The sequence below is a fragment of the Daucus carota genome, chromosome 6 (genome assembly GCF_001625215.2).
Source record: "Daucus carota subsp. sativus chromosome 6, DH1 v3.0, whole genome shotgun sequence".
Taxonomy (NCBI): Eukaryota; Viridiplantae; Streptophyta; class Magnoliopsida; order Apiales; family Apiaceae; genus Daucus; species Daucus carota.
Genome location: NC_030386.2, coordinates 7859840 through 7882545, shown reverse-complemented (window position 1 = coordinate 7882545; position 22706 = coordinate 7859840). Strand labels below are relative to the sequence as shown.

General features: G+C 34.4%; 1 protein-coding gene across 1 annotated transcript; it reads left to right on the top strand.

Annotated features, from left to right (window-relative positions):
* The first annotated feature begins 7108 nt into the window (after positions 1-7108).
* LOC108224229 (lysine histidine transporter-like 8) lies at positions 7109-10401 on the top strand. Its single transcript, XM_017398742.2, has 5 exons — positions 7109-7693; positions 7953-8089; positions 8219-8646; positions 9611-9742; positions 9834-10401. The coding sequence occupies exons 1-5, from the start codon at positions 7224-7226 to the stop codon at positions 10323-10325; spliced, it is 1659 nt and encodes a 552-aa protein (XP_017254231.1). The 5' UTR covers positions 7109-7223; the 3' UTR covers positions 10326-10401.
* The last annotated feature ends 12305 nt before the right edge of the window (positions 10402-22706 follow it).

Sequence of the window (22706 nt, the reverse complement as noted above, 5' to 3'; positions counted from 1 at the left end):
GTGATGCCCCAGGAATCCGGGGGCCTGGATCCTGACGTCACCACACATTCTTCTAAACATTCTCGATAATCGATCAATGTTGACTCGTGACAGCCTCATAAGATGTCATCGTAGACGTTTTCATTAACTCGTAATAGCCTCGTACAATGTCATCATAGACGTTATCGTTCGTAATAAGTCTGGCCGAAGTAGTTTACGTTCTCCCACTTCAACCCAGTTGCCTTTGAAGTCGAGAGCAAAAACACATAGCATAACTTTGATTGTCTGAATTGTTAACCTGTGGGTTATGGGCCCACATTGTCATTTGAAGTCCCAACTAGCTTGAAGCATCATCACTGAAGACGAACGTTCTAACTTACTTGCAGATATCACCTCTAATAACTGGACTCACTACACCGGTTCTCTATCATTCATTCCCCCTCTATCGAACATCTATTTACAAAATTCTCATCATAATTCAGCACAACTCATTTCCTACACTCTCTCTTCATATCTCAACTCGAACAAAATACAACTTCAAATGTGCATCATAGTCAGAATACTCTAAACCATGCATCTTTACCATTCTCAACTCAATCATTCACTATCAAAATTCTTTTGTCCAGGTCTATTTCTGACCTTTATCACAATCCACCATTCACATTTAGTGAACATTTGAATCCAAATGTCTAGACTTAGAGATCATAATCTCTCTAAACATATACACTTAACTTAATCGGCTAACTAGATTCCACTCCTCTTTCACATCTTTGGACTATTCCCAAATAGTCTCACAATACCTCTATATATGAGGTCACACAACATTCTCTTCTAGAACACTGGTAACTATAATTTCTATATTCTAATTTCAATAACCTATAACATGTTGCTCTGATACCACCTGTGACGCCCCACGAATCCGGCGGCCTGGATCCTGACGTCACCACACAAAATCTTTAAAACACTTTTGAAAAACTGTATTTCTGAAAACCAAATAATTTAAAACCTGAAAGCATTAATAAATTTTTTAAAAGAGAACATTTTAACCCCCTAAAACAACAGGATCGCATCCAGGTTACAGTATTGAAATTAGAATCAACTACTACCATTATCGGATCACCTTCGATAAGAAGAATCACTGTTAATCTACTAAAACTATAGTTTACAACTGAATCTCAATTACACAATTCTATCTAAGACCAACCTTGAACATTTCCTTGAATATCTCTCTTGACTATTGGATACTTAACAGCTCACACTCTTCACCTAGCATTAGCCTTAATATCCTTCTCTGAAATTCATCCCTGTAAAGTTAGTACATAAAAAGGGATGAGCTTATAAAGCTCAGTAATCATATACGTACGATTCAACTGAGTTTTATTCACAAAACTTGGTGAACCAAATCAATATTTCATCAGAGTCATCAAAATAGTTTCACACATCAAAGATGAGTATGAGTATTCAAGCACGATTAGTTCATCAATTCATCAAGTTGGGATCCCGGCCAGCTAAACAATTGGTTTAGCTTTAGTTCCAATAAGGAAGCATCATCATCAGTTCATCAAGTATCAATGCAAGAATACTCATTTCTCATCAGAAAATAATCAACAAAAATATTCACCAAAACATCACAAAATACCACAGTGAAGGGTACGACATATACTTACAGTGCACAACGTTCTCGAGTCTACAACTTCATACCCTAAAATGTTCACACATTTATTAATCATAAGTCAGGCCTATATTACTTCTATAATCACAACTAACCTAATAACTGAGCTAACAAAACTATAAAAATAAATCATTAATTAGGAATAAATAAGTAGACGTACCAAATTTAGCAGCGGCGCTTCCTAATTTTAGTAAGCTAACATGTGTTATGTATATATAAGGAAAGGAGTGACCCTCCTTTTAATTCTTCTCGATGTGGTACGAAGAAATTGGTTTAAGAAAATAACATTTGAACGGCGACAGGAGCGGCGCCTAGGTGAAGGAAAATAACATTTGAACGGCGACAGGGGCGGCGCCTAGGTGCTGGCGAGAGGGGTGGCGCCTCGGGGCTGGCGACAGGGCGGAGCCTGCCTCGACTAACATATTCTTAACTTAATAGCTAAGCTCTTGTTTATATTCCTGAGAATATATTATCATCTTCTCGATGTGGTACAAAGGTGGTTGTAAGAAAATAAGTTTTGAATTGGCGACATGGGTGGCGCTTGCACTACGGCGACAGGGTGGGCGCTTGACTTACATATTTTCTTGTATAATTATATCACTGGTTATATCCAACACTTTTTTCCCTCAAATACATCCTACTAACATACTCAAGTAAAGTAGTAGTATAAATACCAGTATGCTTGCCCGCTGCGCATGGGCAGGCATTATTCTTTCGGCAAAAAAAAATTTCGTTTATAAATTTAATATGTTAATATTAATATTTATGTTTATATGTAATATATGTGCCGGTGTTTATTTTCCCTATTTACATACATCTACAATAATCTCTTTATATATTCTCCTCCTTTTTAAACATAACCATTTTATCTCTCATTTCGGCTTTTCACTCTCTCATTTTCGGGCGACTTTACCAAACCCTATACATATCTTCTTGCAGACAATCTCTTAGGTAATCGGTACCTGACGTTATATCTCTATCGTGCAGTGAAGAACTATGACTATGACTTCCTTTAAAATTGAACTTTTAAATAGTTTATAAAAAAAAAGAGAAGATCATTTAATTTAATTGTACGAAACAAAGTAGATAAAAATTAAATAAGATTAAAATGCTTGTAATTATATATTAATTTTGGAGAAATTTACGACTTCAAGTGAATAAAATGATAATCTTTTTTATTAACAATTATTAACGAAAAACTTTAGTTGAATCAGTATGAGCAAAGTGGTATGGGATTTTTCTACGATAAATTTTTGATTCAATTTTATATGTGTTGTAATTGATTGTATATATATATAAACCAAGCTCGAATATTACTAAATCCTAAAGCAAATACCTTCAATTTCTTAAACAACCCCATCTCCACCTCCAGCTTCACCAACCCCACCTCCACATCCGCCACTGCCACCACCTCCGTCGTAGCCTCCTCCATAACCACCACCACCTCTATGCCGCCCGCCCCCTCCATAACCACCACCTCCATCTCCACCACCATTATTTCTCTTACAACACAATCTCCACCAGCCCCATTTTGGTCGCTGCTTCAACCTCCTTCAGCCCCGTTCATACTTCTTTCTCCACCTCGGCTAAACTTGAAAATGCGGCGGAGCCGCCACTATTTCGGCAACGCTCCAACCCCCTACTTCAAGCTGCCCATACCTCCGCTACAATCATCCTTCCTCCATCTCCACCTTCACCTCCACCATCTCCACCACCGTCACCACCATCTAAATCGAAAACGTGAATAGATCTAGAGATTCTCTGCAGTTTATGGAACATATCTGGAGATTCTGGGCAGTTTACGCAAGTTTTCACTAATTTCTGCAACACAGATCACTAAATCCTAAAGAGAATATTACTAAATTGTACTGAGAATATCACTAACTTGTATTGGTGAGTGGTTCCTGTTTGATAATGAGCCTATATATATATATATATATATATATATATATATATATATATATATATATATATATATATATATGGGTAGCACTCCATAGCATACCCTCTTATATGGAGTTACGTAGTACACCATTATAAATATATACATAACATATATTCTATTATATTTTTTATGAAACATAATTGCAAATTTTGATTATTAAACCGAAAACGAAGTTATACAATTTTTTTATTCCAAAGATCATCTAAAATTATGCAATATCTCAACATGATTCTATAACAGAATAATAATCATCCAGAATTCTTCTGTTGTAGAATCAGTTTCAAAAATATACTTTTTTTAATCAAATTTTAAGTGTTAAATTACTTAAAATAGATTTATTTTATAATATTCTATATTAGAATCACGTTTTGTATGCATTCTATAACAAAATTTATAATAAAATTGATGATTTATAGTGGCGCACTATGTAACTCCATATAAGGAGTCCCTCTCTGGAATGTTGGCCTATATATATATATATATATTAGTCTGTCCATATCATATTATGTATCTTGTTTTCAGATTTTTTAAATAATTAATAAATTTTCTTCAATTAACAGTCAAAGTTTGGTCAAATTGACTATCTAATAGTCAAAAAAGGACACATAATATGAAATGGCGAGAGTATTAAAAGAAAGTAATATAGATATTATATTGATAATGACTCTTATTACCACTTAGTAATCTAAAGTTAATATGTTATTCTGAGTTAAAAACATAATCTTCTGGTATTTGGTTATTCTGTTTCTTGCATCTTTATGAAGATATGTTTGTATTACGTTCTTAGACTACAAGAATCTCACCATAAGTCATAATTAAAAGAATATATATGTTTAAAAACCTCTAAAAATGATACTATAACATATTTTATACATATTAAAGTTTAGAATTAACATATCTAGCGCTTTCTTCCATCAAATACATCCTATTAACATACTCAAGTAAGATAGTAGTATAAAGAGGTAATTGCATATCGCACCCCCTAAGTATCGTTCAAAAACGATATTGTACCCATACTTTGAGAAACTCAACTCGCACCCCCTATCTTTACATTTCACGAACGATATGCACCCCCTCCGTTAAATTCCATTAAATTCCGTTAACTTCCGTTAAAATACTCCTTCCGTCTCAATTTACATGTCCTTTTTGCTTTTCGCGGGGTCAAATTGACTAATTTTTGACCGACTATTAGAAAATATTTATTTATTATTTTAGGAAATAGAAAGTTACATATTAAAATAGACTAGATTTACTTTTTTGATGATTTTTTTTTAAAAAAAATTGTTTAATTAAGCTATCCCCAAGTCAAAATGATTTTACATATCAAATTTTTGTTTGATAAAAGTGTATATTTTATAAAAATATCACATAATATTTATTTTTTATATTTAAAATAGTTTATATTTTAAGTACTTAATACACATACCACTAAAAATTTAAAATAATTTGATATGTAAAATCATTTTGACTTAGGGATATCTTAATTAAATAAAAAATAAAAAAAATATCACCAAGAAGTGAATGTAGTCTATATTAATATGTAACTTTCTATTTTCTAAAATAATAAATAAATATTTTCTAATAGTTGGTTAAAAATTAGCCAATTTGACTTCTCGAAAAGCAAAAAGGACATGTAAATTGATACGGATGGAGTATTTTAACGGAAGTTAGCAGAGGGGGGTGCGTATCGTTCTTGAAATGTAAAAATAGGTTGTGCGATTTGAGTTTCCAAAAGTATGGGCACAATATCGTTTTTGAACGTAAGTTAGGGGGTCCGATTTGCAATTACTTGTATAGTGACTTAACGGAGTTAACGGCGTTAACGGCAGAGGGGTGCATCTCGGGTTTGAACTGTAAAGATAAGGGGTGCGAGTTGAGTTTCTCAAAGTATGGGTACAATATCGTTTTTGAACGATAGTTAGGGGGTGCGATATGCAATTACCTCTAGTATAAATATAGCAACAATCAACGAAGCTCTGACTAAAGTGAGTAAAAGTTAAAGTGATAGTTGCACGGTAGAAATAAAATATTTTAATGATTCCTTGCAACAAACTGCTAACTGGGGAGACTAGAAAGTCTAATAAGGTATGCCGGCTTCTAATTCGTCATGCATTAAATATTGCAATTGCCAGCAGCCAAGTTTGTCAATTTTCTTGGCTACCTCTTCCCACATGTATATATTCAGTATATTTCATGTATATTATGACTAGTAGGTACTAGGTTATATCTCTGCAAGTTTATTTATAATTTATAATAGTTAAATAACATTTTAAAGATATTTATGTGATTATGATTTTGTGAGTGTACTATTTTTCGAAAGAATAATTTTTTTTGAATGATATAAGCAGTATTATTAAATCGGTCTTTCTAATGTGTGCCCAAGGGCACACAATAAGCACAAACTTTGCTTGTTTTGATTGGTGGAATTGATGTGAATGCAGGGAGCCATTTACATTTATTATCCATCCACCAATCAAAATATTTAGTCATAATATACTGATTCCTTGATATATAACTAAGACAAAATTATACAAACTAACTAATATACAATTAGGGAAAACTACACCTATTATTTAATGACTACCTGATGGTAATATTTGAAGAAATATATGTATGTTCTTATAGTATAATCCCTTTGTTCTATTAAATGCTTAGCATCTATGTTTGATATAAAATTTAAAAAAGTAAATGTAATAGAAGAAAATATGAGTAAAACTTGTTTGAAAAACAGTAAGAAATGAATGAGACTTTTTATGATCGGAATACGGAAGTATTATTTATTAACATATTCAATTATATTAAAATTTCTTTTGTTAATAAATAATTGACAATTGATTAAGATTTCTCAATAATTATATTCAAATTTAAATACCTGTCAGAAAATATATAACATTACAAAAATCGTAGAAAAATGATAAGTTGTTTTGAGATTCGACTTAGGTTGGATTGCATTGGGTTTACAGGTAGTGTTTATGTGAAGGCTTAGGTTGGATTGCTAGAGATATCATTGCAATATTTTCTAGATAAAAGGATTTGAACATTTTATGTGTTGAGTGATCTAAAAACAAAATGATCATTTGTTTAGTTCGTTCTTTATTTCATAATCTTGACAGCTTGTGGGTTTTTTTGTCAGGATTTTGTCTTAATAAAATTATATTTTTATCAAAAAATAATGCGTGTGGTTTAAACAATCCTAGAATAAAAATGATTAATCAGAATGTTAAGCTGCATAGCCTAACAATAAATTTTGGTCAGCATACATACACCGGTACCGGTCTATCTGAGTCTTGGCATGTAGTTCTATACATTTGACTTGAAATAATACTAGTACAGCATCCTAAACCCATATGCATTATGAGCACGATTGGATAGCCCAGTGGTTCGACTCTGGCTCACCCGAGAATTATTAGAATAGATATTAATTTGTAAGGCATATAAGCCTGCATTGTCAAAAAAAAAAAACCCATATGCATTATTATAAAATAATGCACGACATTACTTATATATATGCTATAGCCAACGCAGCAGAGTATTCATTTCCTCACAAGGCCTCTCTCTGCTAGAGCAACTAAGGAAGAGAGAAAGCTGGAAGCTTGCAGTTGTGAAAATCAAAGAGAATTGAGAAAAATGGGTGATCATGGTGACTTAGAAGCAAGCTCTACACCCATAACACCGAGACCAAATTCCATGGCTCACACCCCGCAAAGCTCCGCCCCCATCACGCCTCGACAGATGTCCATGGCTCCCTCGCCATACATAACTTCAGCACCTCACTCACAGTTTCATTCTCCGTCGATGTCCCGGTCCCCGCTGCTCTCGACTCCGGACCATCCTGTTCCGTCCAAGACTCCCACGGCTAAAACGCCTAGCAGGACGCCTAATTTCATCTCCAGGAATATTACCCCGCGCTTCTTGACTCCTCTGGGAAGCCCTCTGAGGAAAGCGCTGCACTTGACGAAACTCAACCCGCAGGACGCCTGGCTCCCCATCACCGAGTCGCGAAATGGGAACGCGTACTATGCGGGCTTTCATACTCTTTGCTCTGGTATTGGAATCCAGGCCCTTGTGCTCCCTGTTGCCTTCACTATCCTTGGTTGGTAAGTCATCGCCCGTTTGTTTAAGAGAAGCAGAAGCTGCTTCTAGTTTATGTTTTTCTTGATCCGTTTGTGTAAATAAGTAGATGCACTTTTAAGAAGTTGAGAGTGCTAGCTTTTATCTCAGAGCTTCTACTTCTTCTCCAAACACTTTATTAACTCATTTACTTCTCACTTCTAATCCGCTTCTTTATTTTAAGCAAGAAGTCACTTTTTTTAAACTTGTTCAAACAGCCTCTTCTAAGTGTTTTTGCATCTGCAGGGCATGGGGAGTCATACTCTTATCAATAGCGTTCGTATGGCAACTTTACACCCTATACTTGCTAGTCGAACTCCACGAAGATTTGGACAAAGGTGTTCGCTACAGCAGATATATGCAATTGGCAGCTGCTACTTTCGGTAATTCAGCAAACTAAATTGATTCTTAAAATTAAATGTCAAAGTCAATGTTTGTACAAGGACTAATAGTTGCGTGCTGAGTAAAATTCAGAGTTGATTAGTGCCTAAATTTGAATAATGGACGTGCAGGGGAAAAGATGAGCAAGTTAGTAGCCTTATTCCCGATCGGATACCTATCGATGGGTACGTGTGTTGCACTGGTGATCATCGGAGGATCCACATGCAAAACATTTTACCAAATAGTATGTGGTCCGACGTGCACCAGCAAGCCCTTAACCCCGGCTGAATGGTATCTGGTTTTCACAAGTGTGGCTGTAGTCCTGTCCCAGCTTCCAAACTTGAACTCTATAGCCGGGGTGTCCCTCGTCGGTGCCATCACAGCCGTCGGATACTCTACTTTCATCTGGACTGTGTCTGTGTCCGAAGGCAGAATTCCCGGGGTCGGTTATAACCCCGTCCTCACTGGCTCACAGATTGAGAAGATCTTCTCCATTCTTAATGCTGTTGGTATCATTGCTTTTGCCTTCAGGGGTCACAACCTCATTCTCGAAATTCAGGTACACACATATATTCCATAACTGATTAAGAGCGTGTTTGTCTGAGCTGAAACCCGTACTAATTATAAGTCACTCGTAATATAAAATTACTCAAACAGATAATTTAAACCATCCTATCATGTACGTCATAAGTAGTATTTTAAGTTTACCCGAACGGTCTATAAGTTTCGAGTCTAGCAATCAGCAGCCATCCATGTGAAGCATGAGGATCACCAAACTCTTGTCTTTAAGTACTTAACTATCTGCAGAGTGAATCCAATGTTTTTTTTCAACGTTTTCTGACTACCAACTTGAAAAACGTTTTTCTAGTCATTCCCATGTCCGCAGAACTGCATAAAAATCTATTCATCTTTTAAGCTTTCTTTACTTTTATCTGAAAAGTGTTATGAGATGTACAGATTTACGTTTTAAGCATTCAAATCTGTGACGTCCAGTAGAATACATTTAGCGTGTGGCCGCCTTAGTTGAATATCTCGAAGGTTGCAAACTGTGACAATGCATTGCTATCTATACACAAACCTTAGAATAATTTACTATCAACTTTGTATTGTGTGACTTTGACATTATTGACTATATTATCCTAGTGCATACTCTTAATTCAGTGTATTTAGAATTAGCCACTAGTTTACTTTTCAGTTTTTGTGATCAAAATCTAGAAGAAACTTTTGACTAGCTAGCTAATTACTATAGTTAGTTGTTGATTATATTATTAGTTCATGATTAATGTTTGTCAAGTAGCAGTGCATGTCAATGTCTAGCTGAGGAGATTTTCTGATTTTTTATCTGTTTTAAGATTAATCACCTATTAATCCATATTCTGTGCTCGCCGAACTAATTAATCATCGATCAATCCGATTAATCCGTGATCAATTCAATTAATCTTTATTCTGTGACTTTACCGATTAAGTCCGATTTCTGCTTTTTACAACACTGGAATTTTTTAATGAATGATTAAACTTTGCAGGCTACCATGCCCTCAGATGAGAAGCATCCATCGCGTGTGCCAATGTGGAAAGGAGTTAGAGTTTCATATACTATTATAGCATTGTGCTTGTTCCCTCTGGCAATTGGTGGCTACTGGGCCTATGGACAATTGGTATGTTCATGCACACATTTAAACAATGCTATATTACACTACTGATATGATTTGCTGATTGCTTCTATTCATTTTTGAACTGGCATTACAGATTCCAACCTCAAATGGAGGAATCCTAACAGCTCTGTACGTGTTCCATGGAAAAGACACAGCGCGATGGCTTCTGGGGATGATCAGTTTATTCGTGATCATAAATGCCCTGAGCTCCTTCCAAATCTACGCCATGCCTATGTTTGATGACTTGGAGTCCACCTACACGACACGCTTCAAGAAGCCTTGCCCGTGGTGGCTACGTGCCATCCTCCGCGCCATCTTTGGCTACTTCTGCTTCTTCATAGCCGTGGCAATGCCCTTTGTCGCCAGTTTTGCGGGTCTAATTGGAGGTATCTCATTGCCTGTCACTCTGGCTTACCCCTGTTTCATGTGGCTTAAGATCAAGAAGCCCAAGGCCTACGGTTTCGTGTGGTGGCTCAACTGGTTCTTGGGCATCTTCGGAATCTGCTTAAGTGCATTGCTGGTGGCTGCTAGTCTCTACGTTGTCATCGACACTGGTGTTGAATACAGCTTCTTCAAGCCTACTTAATTGTTTCTTAAGCGTGTATGATCAGCTGGTATTTTATTCTTCGGTTGCACTAATGTAAAATAGCGAGTTTGATATCTATCTGTGTGTAAATCTGTTGTATTAGGTACTATAATATATCTTGATTTGTGAAACAACAAACTAAAGATTCGTTCCATTTGGTAGTCTTAAATTACAAGGCTTGGACTTTATACACTACAACCTTTTGTTCCTCGACTCGTTACAGCTAATCCTGGCTCAGCACACGTTAAAGAATTGCACTCTCTTGCTCCCATCTAGAGATGGACATTAATCCCGACCCGCCCGATCCCGACCCGATCCCCGCACCGAATGGTGCGGGGATTCGGGGATTTTTTCGGGTACGGGCCGAGGAATGGGGACGACTTTAAAAAAATATCGGGGATCGGGTCGGGTACGGTTTTTCACATCCCCCGGCCCGATCCCCGATCCCCCACCCGATTTTCCCCGATTGTCGGCCCGATCCCCGACCCGATTATTATATTATATTATATTATATTATATACATATATATATATATATATATATATATATATATATATTATAATTATTTATTAATATGTTTATATACCTCTTTAGGTGCAACTTTAGTCATCACTTGTTTATATATTATATATATTATAATTATATATTTAATATAATCAAATTTATTGAAATAAATATTAATATATAATTTTATTAAAATAAGTCTTAAAATTAAAAAGGTCATAATTAAATCATTGAAAATAAATTAAAATAATGAGGTAAGACATATTAAAAACTAATCATAATTATGAATTTAAGTATTTAATTAGAAATTTTGGTTTAAATTAAAAATCCCCGAATCTCCGAATCCCGATCGGGCCGGGGATGGGGATCGAAAAATAATCCCCGATGGGGATCGGGCCGGGGATGGGGATTGGGTTAGGATTCGGGGATCGGGGCCGATTATAGCGATCCCCGACCCGAAGTGACCCGATGCCAATCCCTGCTCCCATCTCATTATAGTCCAATCTTGTTAAATATAAATACCATATCAACCGAAGAACTTAATTCATGTGGAGAACCGAACATTCAGTTACCCACTGTAGTTGTTAACTAAAGTTTAGTATACTTTATTTCACCTCCCAAAATATTGTAACACCATATAATTCAAGTTTTAAAATATAATATATTTCTCATCTCTTTATAATATTTTTATATTACTTGGCACCTATTTTTTTAAAAATATAAAAATTATGATTTTATAAGTTATATTTCCTTTTTATAAATATTTAAATATTAAATTTTTGTTCTAGAAAAAAGTTCAAAATAATATGTGAAATTACATTTTATAAGAGTCTTAATACGTGTCACGCCCACGTCCCTCGAAGAAAACTGTCGGAGTGACGGTGGGAGTAATTAATAAAGATATTTATATAAAAAGTTAATTACTATTTTATTTAGTATATTATCTTACACTATTTATCATTGATAAGTTTATTAGTTTTATAAATAAATTTAATATTTATTATAAAAATCATAAATAGAGTCGGATCTGGATATTCGATTTTATAGAAAATAGTGATTTGGATCCAGACCCGATTTCATGAAAAAAAATTCCGGATAAGATATCTCGTCCGTTTTACAAATTAAATATGTAATTCTGATTTTTTTAGAAACAGATAATAAACCTGAAATTCAGATAATCCACTTTTTGAATTTTCATAGCATCTATATTTGTTGGACTAAAGTTTGCATAGGCCATATGATATGGGCTTTTACTTTGGTTTTCAAGTTTAACCGGGGAAACTTGCAATTTGATATAAATTTGTACCATGAAATGTATTGGATAAGAGCATCTCCAACTTTCACAAGCTCTTAGCTAAAAGTCTAGGTGGTTTTTCAAAATTAAATTTTATAGCCAATGTTCACAAAAAAATGTAACTCCAACTACAACAAGCCCTTGTGTATAATTATAGCCATCGTCCTATGGATGACTATATTTGTCGATCCGCTACAGATCTGTAGCGAATTCCACGTCATCTCCCGCAATTTATTTTCCTCATTCCCGCTGATTACATATTATTTATTACCATGTTAAACTGATATATTCTATTTATAACAATCTAAATATTAATAACATACTATTTTTAAATTATAGCCAACCAATATAGCCAATACCATTGAAGCACAATGTCTTACAGGTTCAGCAAATTTTACATAATGTCTTACAGTTCCAATTTAGCCAACGTCATTGGAGATGCTCTAACAAAACTTAGAGAAAGATTGTTGGAATCAAGTCAGACCTAATTTTTAGGGAACAAGTAATCTCATTAGGACAGGTTTCTGATTTCTTTGTTTTAGCTGTAAGCTACCATCTTAGATCACACAAATATGGGCGAAGCTGAAGGTGCGCTTAACCCGAGATATAGTTATAATCAAAATTGTAATACGAACTCAACAGGCCTTCTCGATCAATGACGAAAACGGTGTCCTCGAACGAGTAGGTAGATTATTCCGCTTCAACTAACTACTGTAGTTATTAAAATTTCCAAAAGGTGAGGTTCATTTTCAGGAGAGGTTGATACCAAAATCTTGGCAAGCAGAACGTTGAACTCTTCTAATCAAATGTCATCAGGCGAGGACTATACTAGGGCGAGGTCGACTAGCATTACGGGTTGACTATTTTCCTGATTCGAGGTGAGATTTCTACAGGCAATAGTGGAATTGATATTTAATCATAACAATATATATCCTCACGAAAAGAAAATTCGAAAAACTCAAAAGTATATAAATACAGCTACTAGAAACACGATAAATATTAAATTATTAAAAATAATATCTATTTAACAATATATATACACACACACACACATATATAGACTCATGATCAAATAGAAACCACTCTTAAAATAAAAATTAAAAACCAATTCAGTTTAATGATATTCTCAGTACAATTTAGTGATATTCTCTTTAGAATTTAGTGATCTGTGTTGCAGGAATTAGTGAAGACTTGCAGATGCCCAGAATCTCCAGATTAGTTCCAGAAACTGCTCAGAATCTCCAAATCTGTTCTAGTTGCTGATTTAGGTGGTGGTTGTAGTGGTAGAGATAGTGGAGGTGAAGGTGGAGATGGAGGTGGTGGACATGGAAGAAGCCTTTAGCTCTGTCCGACAGTTTTTGGCAAAGATCTGGAATTGAAATCGGCATTAAGCTGGGCAGACGGTGCCAGAGGTGAGGAAGACCGAGGTGGAGGTGAGGACGAAGGTGGAGGTGGAGATGGGGGTGGAATGGAAGGGGCGATGGAGGGGGGTTGGATTTGGTAGTGATATACATAATGGAGGTGGTGGTTATAGAGGGTCGGGCGGCACAGAGGTGGAGAGAGCAGCAGAGACTTGGCGGGGGTGGCAGGGTGAAGCTGCCGGAAGCGGGGTGGAAGCAGATGCAGGGTTGGTGGGTTGGAGAAAAAGAAGGAGAATGTGGGGTTGTTTGAGAATTTAGTGATATTCTCTTAGAAATTTAGTGATAGTTTCTAGTTTGTAAAATAAGGAGGTTTCTGAAAGGCATATTTAAGCCTATTTGTAATTAAGAGGTATCAACTCAATTCTGATAAGAAAGCAAGTAAATAGCAAGTACTGTTAATCGGAATCCGTACAAAGAACGTCAAATGATTTATTGAAGATTTTATGTCAGAAGAATTTCAGGATGCTCCTGCAAACCACTGGAAGAAGTTCATTAATATGTTCAATCCTCAGTGTACAAATGATCTTTTGTAGCACGTCCAGAAGTTCAGAAGGTATAAATACTTCATTTATAAAGTTTAAATACTTCATTTATTCAAAAGATTCTATATTGTGTCTACAAATGAAGAAGAACTCAGACTACGAAGAATCGACGGACAAGCCACAGCTTAATTGTTTAATTGACAAGGAATATTTGATTCAGCTAGTTACAGATGAACCAGACAGTACATTTGTGTATCAGCTTATCAGATTAAATATTCAGTGTCAAAAGAAGGTGGTCGTTCAATCAAGTCGAAGATCGGAATTGTTTAAAGAAGACTGAAGACTCTGCTGCTGAAGAAAAAGGATTTAAATGATTATTTAATTACTTATTTCACTTCTCAAAATAATTATATTGGATGTGTAATTTAATTATTAAATTGATTCTATCTCAAATTAATTTAATTTATGCATTTAATATAATTAAGTGAATATTAATTAATTAATTATTTGTAAAGAAATTCATTGTCTTACTTATTCTAAACTCGGCAAGACAATTCAAGAGATTGTCTTACCGAGCTTATAATCCTTCTTCAGGACACGGGAAAACAATCTCTCAGATTGTCTTGCTGTCCCATGATTGTCTTTGCCATGGCAAGGCAAGACAATCTCTGAAATTGTCTTGCCGAATGAAGCTTGCAAGACAATCCATGAGATTGTCTTGCCGAATGCCTTGCAAGACAATTCAGGAGATTGTCTTACCGAAATAGACAATCTCCCAAATTGTCTTGCCCATGGTTTTCATTGTCTTACTAGTTGTAGACAATCTCTATGATTGTCTTACCTTGCTTAAATCAGCAAGACAATTAGCCAAATTTTCTTAGGAAGCTATGGATTGTCTTTGCCACAATTGTCTCACTAGTTCATGGGTTTTACCTATAAATATGGTTTCCCCCTTCACTTGTTCTCGTTCAAAGTATTGTAAAGCTTTCAAGTTGTGCAAAACTTTCTATTCGTTAAATCCACAGTTTTCTGTGCTTTGATCACTCGGTTGTTTTAAACCGCTAAGTTTAGAATACTTCCTGTCGAATTTATTCTACGAACTAGTGGACTTTAAAACTGAACCATATTAATTATATAACGACTTACACATTGTTATATTAATTAATTAAAATCGGATTAACAAGTTAAACTCCAATCAGATTATTCCACCGCGATTATTTTATTATGATTGTATTCAACCCCCCCCCCCCTTCTACAATCATTCCAGGACCTAACAGTTTTTATTGGAGTAATGCTGTGTGTGTGTGTGTGTGTTGAAATTAAATAAAATATGAAATTGGATAAGTTCATGATCTTTAGTTAAGCCCTGTATGGTTCATGTTCCACATTTAGGCATAGAACCCTTAGAACCTTACCTTATTTCTAGTATTAGTTAGGGTTCTACAACAGAACTTCATATGAAAAATATGTCTTATTTACGTATTATATTTTGAAATTATTTTGAACACACACAACGATGTAAAAAAATATGTATTTAGATTTAGATCCTGAAAATCTATGTAAAATATAGGGTTTCGCAGCAGAACCTTAGCCGTTCTATGGTTCCATCTTAAGCATTGGTTCTCTTTTGAGCGCAACCCTGTATATAATAGCCCAACAAGCCTTATTGTGTTCACCATGTAAAACTACTCATTTAAATCTCTATTTCATTAATACATATAATTAATAACTTATAGTTGATACGCATGATTACATTAATGTGTGACCTACTTTATTAATACAAACAGTATAATTAATAGTTTGTAATTAATATGTGTAATTATATTTATCATATTATTTAATTCATGATTAAATTTGTAAATAATATATTTATTACTAATTGCTATGTAATTAATTAAAGATTACAACTGAATAATTAATATCTAACAAATACTAATAATTTAATTTATATATCATTAGATCATTTCATTAATTATTATAAATCGATAATTACCAATAACTATATGAATAATATTTATTATTAATAATATCTAATTCATTATTATAAAATATTCGTAAAATACTCATATCAATATCATCTATCATATAAACTAATTATTACATGATTTCATATATCATTAATTCATTTCATTAATCATTATATATTATTAGTTATGAACAACTACATATTTAATATATAATCTTCTGAATTCATCAAACTAATGCACCCAAACAACCAATATACGCTACTTAAAGACAACTCGCGTTGTATGTTATGATTAATAAAAAATTGATCTAATATAGCTAGGCAACTCAATTTATATGTTATGATTAGTAAAGAATTGATCTAATGTAGTTATGGTATTTATTAATAATTTAAACAAGTTATCTTGTCAAAAATACTCTGCACACATAATCTTACAATAATGGGTAATTTGTTCCATGAATTTTCATATGCATGAATGCTAAGGGTTCTATGCATGAATGTTTAGGATTCTCATCATGCTGATTTGATTTAGTGTTGTTGGAGTTTAGTTGTCGATAAGGTTTTTCGTAGTATATTATATAATAATATTAGTGCTACGCTAATTTTCCTTCGGAGACATCATCTCAAGCAATTGGTTTGTGATGATCTTTTTTGATCCACTTTGATAGATATTTTTTACCTTTTTTGCATTACATTTGTAAAACATACCGAAAATCCGAAACAACTCAAATATAGACATGTTTAGAGCATGCTCGTGCCTCGCACGGGCAACAAAGCTAGTTAACATTATAATTTTATAAATAAAATGTGTACAAGAAAATTAATGTATCCAACAAGGTCATATATCAATTATGTTATATATCCTAAGAATTCTAGAGAATTCCGAGCATCTGGACATTTTGCGAAAGTATGGCGTATACTTGTGTGAAAAATTCTATGAGTGTCAGTTGCATTTGTGAGCATATGGAGCTTTCGAGTGAGTGTGGTGTACACGTGGTCATCTATGAGTTACATCTATCCATCTATCCAGCTGTTTCATACATTCATATCCATAAATGTCTTTTATCAAGAACCATTTCTGTAGAAATCCATCTAGAGAGTTCAGATGAGTTCTGGTGGGTATGTGAATTACTTACGTGAATTCCCCGTCTTTGGAGCAGTTACCAACAACAAAAGTCTCTGACCAGACAAATTGATCTCACAAATCGGTTGCATTAACCTGTTGGAGAATTATTTGATATTCAAAATTGACGATTATATTGGAGCATCTTCTTCATTATTCATAGAAGTCACATGTAATTATTAATATTTTGAGAAAAGCGAATGACCGATACAATAACAATGAAAGATAAAAATATGGGATCTTTAATTTATAGAAGTTTGATTGATGATAAAATTAATTGATCTGCGAAATCGGATGAATTGGTTTAAGCACGTAGATTTTCATGAAAGATATGACAGAGTTGTAGAAAATCAATTGGATCCAATGGATTTAATTTTGAAAAATGAAATGAAATAATAGAAAAAAAGGACAACCAATATGATTATAGTAGCAGCAATAGCAAAGGGAGGAAGGAATAAATCTACAGGCTAATATACTAATTGTATAAGATACAATTGAAGAACAGTGTATTTTTCATGTTGTCGTTAAGAATACATTATATAGAATGAAAACTAAATAGATCCGTTCATATAAACAATCGGAGAAAATGAGATTTATATAGAAAATAATCAACAAAAACTGTGGGCGGAAAACTATTAACTAGAACTATGGGCTAAAAAGATAGAGTAAAACAATTTGCGTCTTTAATAAGAAACCGCTAAATTTTGTAAACACTCGACAAAAAATGCAGACAAAAAATAATTAATATATCTTGATCTTAGCAAAAAAACACTTAATTTTGTGTATTATTAATAAAATATTTTGTTGTCGAGTATGATATAATAGGTAACCGTTTTAAGAAAAACAGGCGATAAAAACATAACTAGAACAAGCAAACAATTAACATATTAACGTATGTTAACAAGAAGATAGAAGTAATCAAGAAGATAACATTAATGAAATCTACGGTTATAAAGAAAAAGTATAGAAAAAAATGATGCACTCTACCGTCGTAAGGAAAAGACAAATTATTGCATGTTAGAAGAAAAATCAGGAGACACTGAGAGCTAGAAAAATAAATATCGATGCACATAATATATTTCAGTGATTGGTTATAATATATTAAATACAAATTAAAAATATAATTTGAAATTCAAGTTCTTACTTTATGACCTGCCTCTGCTATTATAAATGGCTGAATGCCACTCTTATACTCGGATTGAATAATAATATCTTATGCTAAGTACAAATAAATTGACTCTGCACAGATTACAGAGCTAGCTTCGAACTTTGTAGTCCCTCTGCAACAATGCATCTCTTGTATCGAAACGGTTCAAAACATATTCTACCATCTCCTTTACTTCATTAGCTCATTTAGCTGTTTTCTAACTCTACTCGTCACTAATTCAGTTGAAACAACATCATGAGTTACAACTCCCTTTGCAGCAACAAGAGCTTCCAAATTGTTGGGCTGACCTTCGAATTCTCCCTTAAAACATCATTATTTATAATGCTTTTATCACTGTCATCAACATCTTCCAATAATATTGCAGCTTTTTGGTTTGTTGCAGCTTCCATATCACCTTCCCGAATTGTTTTTGTTTCTGAAGCATCCACCTCATTCGCTGCAGCAGTTTCTTGATTCTCCACAACAGATTCTAAAGTACTTTTGCCAGTGTCATTTGATAAGTGCATATTTTTGTATATTTTAAATGCCTAATTATTGCTTGTTCTCACTTATTTATTTGTTTATTTGTCTTTTTTGTAGGAATATTGCAAATGCTTGAAGAAATAAAAGAATAAAGCAAAAAAGAGAAAAAGATGGAAGAAAAGGATCATAGGGGAATATTCTCAAGGAAGCATCTAGATGGGACACCTACACCCCCCCCCTCTACCCTAATTCCCCCCTATAAATACACACCTCCCCATCATGTTTCAACCAACCTAGGATTTCATATTTTAAGTAGCCTCTCTTTTATGTAGTAGATCTAGTAGTAGCACTCTAAATTTGTAAACACTTTTATTATATCAATACAAGTATTCATTTTTGTTCTTAAATCTTGCTCTTTACTTTTACTTCTAGGCTATGAAATCTTTCTCTAACCACATGAGACTCAAAATTACTTGTGGGTTGAAAGGACCCTAATTATATGTTTTAAGCTTGCATTTTTTAGTATTTAGATTGAGCCCCTTTTAATTCTCAATATTATTAGTGGGTTCAATGGTTTAGTATTCTAGATTTTGATTTTAGCTTGTAGTTTGATGGGGTTTTGTTAGAGACTTGGTAGATAAGCTAGTTTTGAAGTTTTGTGTGATTTGGAGTTAGTTTGGTAAGATTTGGTGTTCTCTTTATTCATGATTTTGGGGCTTTTGGGTGTAAATTTTAGTTTATGATTTTGACTTGAGGTTAGTGGGTTTATGTTGAAAATATTATGTTTAGGCTAGATTGGTGTAGTTTAGAGTTGATTTGGTTTGATTTGGGTCTTGTTTTGTTAAAAAAATAGGTAGTTTAGGGGCTCTTTAGTGTAGAATTTGTTGTTGAATTTGATTTAGAGGTTAGTGGGGTTTTATTTGTTATATTTTGAATGGCTAGATTTTCCGATCAAATTGATTTTCCGATCAAATTGATTTTCCGGTAAGATTTAAGCTATTCCGGGCATCTCCATAACTTCCGGTGAGGTGTCTACGGTGCTTTTAAACTCTTTCGAATACTGTCTCTGTTGAATCCATTTGTTCCATTTGTTTTATACTGATTGAATTCTTATATGTTTTACGTGCGCTGATTTAATATTTTATTTCACTTTGTTTTGTCGCACATACACGCGCGTCCTGTTTTGCCAATCACGTTTACTGCCTTTTAATTTCTGTCCTGATAGTATAACACCTTGTCCACACTGCCGCATAACACCTGGATTTATATGGCCGTTTCATTTAATTAAAATTTCTTTGTTTTCTTAGTTTTAAACTTAGATTAATCAAACATTCCCCTCAATATTAATTTGGCCTAGTTTGATTAAGTTAAAAATTAAGTTTTCGCGAAAATAAATTTAGTCCTTGGAACGAATCTTATATTACTAAAACGGGATCGTGCACTTGCGATTTAAAGGTATTATATCTAGCACATCAAGTTTTTGGCGCCGCTGCCGGGGACTAAAATTAATTTTCGCGCCTTAATTTTTAATTTTTCGGATTAGTTTTTTTTTTTTATATTCTCTCACTTTTTTTTTTTTTTGTTGAATTTTAGGAAATTGGAAGAGTATGAGCTAGCTTGGAATAAGTGGAGAATATTCTTGGAGTATTGGAAGCTTGCTTGGGTAACTTGTATCTCTCTCCTATTTCAATTTATTTTATTTAGAAAATCACAAAAAAATTGAAAATTAAAAAAATCACAAACAAATTAAAAATTTTAAAATCCAAAAATATTAGATAGAATTACATATGTGTCGCATCATGCATTTAATCACTTAGGGCACATCATTTAGATTTTAATTTTTGTTTTTAAATTTTCGTACCTTTAATTGTGGTGATCGCTGGAGGACCCCAAGGTACGTTAATTTCTTTCTTTCTCTAGATTAGGACACGTAGTTTAAGCATCCATAGTTGTTTATCGCTTTAATTATCTCGTTGTTGTGGTGCATCATTTTAAAATAAATCTTAAGGGCAAAACCCACTCATAAGATAAGGGAAGGGATTTCATCACTCTTTCCTTGGCCCACAACAATTTAATTCTTCATTTTGCATTCCCTAGCCTTTTAATAAAATTGAATTAGACGTTAGCCCCTAGGATTTCGCGCTCAATTAGGAAGGTACCTAAAATACGAGGTAATCTTTAATTATTCCGACTCTTCGGTGTCTAAGGCAAGCGAAAGCTTACCTGGCCGATTAAGGTTTGGTGTCTAAGCGCGGAGATTGGCCTCTTGGCAATGCCTGCTCCAAACTGGCCAAACCGGTCCGAATAATTTTGGATTTATTGAGTTTTTGGTGGTCCTTAACGTTAGGAGCAAGGTCTAGTTCATTTTTATTAGGGAACCCTAGATTTAGGTTTTCTTTCTCTTTTACACCCTTTCTTTTGTGTGTTTTAATTTTTCGCACTTACTTGCTACGTGTTTACTATCTTGTTTATGCGAACTACTTGGGTTAGGAACGAGTCATCTAGATTAGTGAGACCTATAATCGAGATTCCCTCGTCCTCGTCGGACTCCGAACCCATAGAAGCTAGCGAACCGATAGTAAACATGGCATTGTCTCTTAGAGACCGTTGTTACCCATCCCGTTCCCCTCAACCATCGTGCATTACCCTTCCTCCCGTTAATGGGAATAATTTCGAGATTAAGGCACATCACATTAGTATGTTGCCTAAGTTTTTAGGGAGTGAAGGTGAGGATCCCTACCTTTTTATCCAAGAATTTGAGGAGGTTTGTGGTTTACAAAAACTCCAACAATTGAGTGAAGACTCCATTCGGCTTAGACTAATCACCTTCGCTTTAAAAGAAAATGCTAAAAAATGGTTGTATAGTCTTCCCGTTAATTCTATTTCCACTTGGGAGGGGTTTGTGGTAGTGTTTCTTAAAAAGTATTTTCCAAACCATAAGACTACTCGAATTACAAATGAAATAAATCAATTTCGACAAAAGGAAAATGAGTCTTTTTGGAAATTCTTTGATCGTTTCAAAAATCTTTTATCACAATGCCCCCACCATGGAATAGAGAAATGGAGACTTTGTAAGATTGTTTACGAGGCCTTAGATAGTCAAACCACCGCTTTATTAGAGTCTATGTGCCAAGGCAAATTCATGGAGAAAGATGAGGACCAAGGGTGGGAATTTTTCGAGGATTTAGCGGAAAAGACGATGTTGTGGGAGTCAACTAGGGAACCCAAAAAGTCGATCGAGTCGTCTAGCTCTAGGGGCTTGCATTCGATAGGAAATAATGTGGCAACCGATGCCAAACTAGCCACCCTAACTAGGAGACTTGAAGCTTTAGAAACTAGTAAATCTCCCCCACAAATGTCGATGCACCCTAATTACAATTTTCCTAACCCCGGAACCCAACCTTCGCACGAACTTGAACAAGTAAATGCGATGTTCCAAAATTCTAGGAATGATGCGTTTGCACCCACTTATAATCCCGGGTGGAGAAATCACCCAAATTTCTCATGGACCCAAGGTCAAAATTGTCAAGTTCCTCAACCCAATTTTCAAATTAATCAAGGGCCAAATTCTTTTCCAACTCCTCAACAAAATTTTCAACAAAGGCCCAACCCAAACTCTTACCCAAATCAAGGTCCAAATTCATGTCATAACCCAATTCAAACTCCTTTGAATCCTCCCGGTTTCAATGATTCAGATAAACGCCTCAATTCTTTGGAAAAGAGTTTGGAAGCCTTAGTTAAATCGCAAACTAATTTGACTCAATCACAACAAACCTTCATGAAAACCCTAACCCAAGATAGGCAAATTTTGCATTCTAATGTGCAAGCCGTGTCTAAGTTAGAGGCCCAATTGAGTCAATTAGCTAGCACGTTGTATGAGCGAGAGAAGAACAAGTTGCCAAGTCAACCCGAGGTCAATCCTAAGTTTCCTTTCAATCAAAGACCTCCCGAGAATGTTAAT

What these genes read in the sequence shown, in the direction of transcription:
- LOC108224229 (XM_017398742.2), top strand. Translation starts at nt 7,224, where the DNA reads ATGGGTGATCATGGTGACTTAGAAGCAAGCTCTACACCCATAACACCG. An exon ending in ATTGGCAGCTGCTACTTTCG is followed by an intron (nt 8,090 to 8,218) that starts GTAATTCAGCAA and finishes ATGGACGTGCAG; the next exon opens with GGGAAAAGATGAGCAAGTTA. An exon ending in ACTGGGCCTATGGACAATTG is followed by an intron (nt 9,743 to 9,833) that starts GTATGTTCATGC and finishes CTGGCATTACAG; the next exon opens with ATTCCAACCTCAAATGGAGG.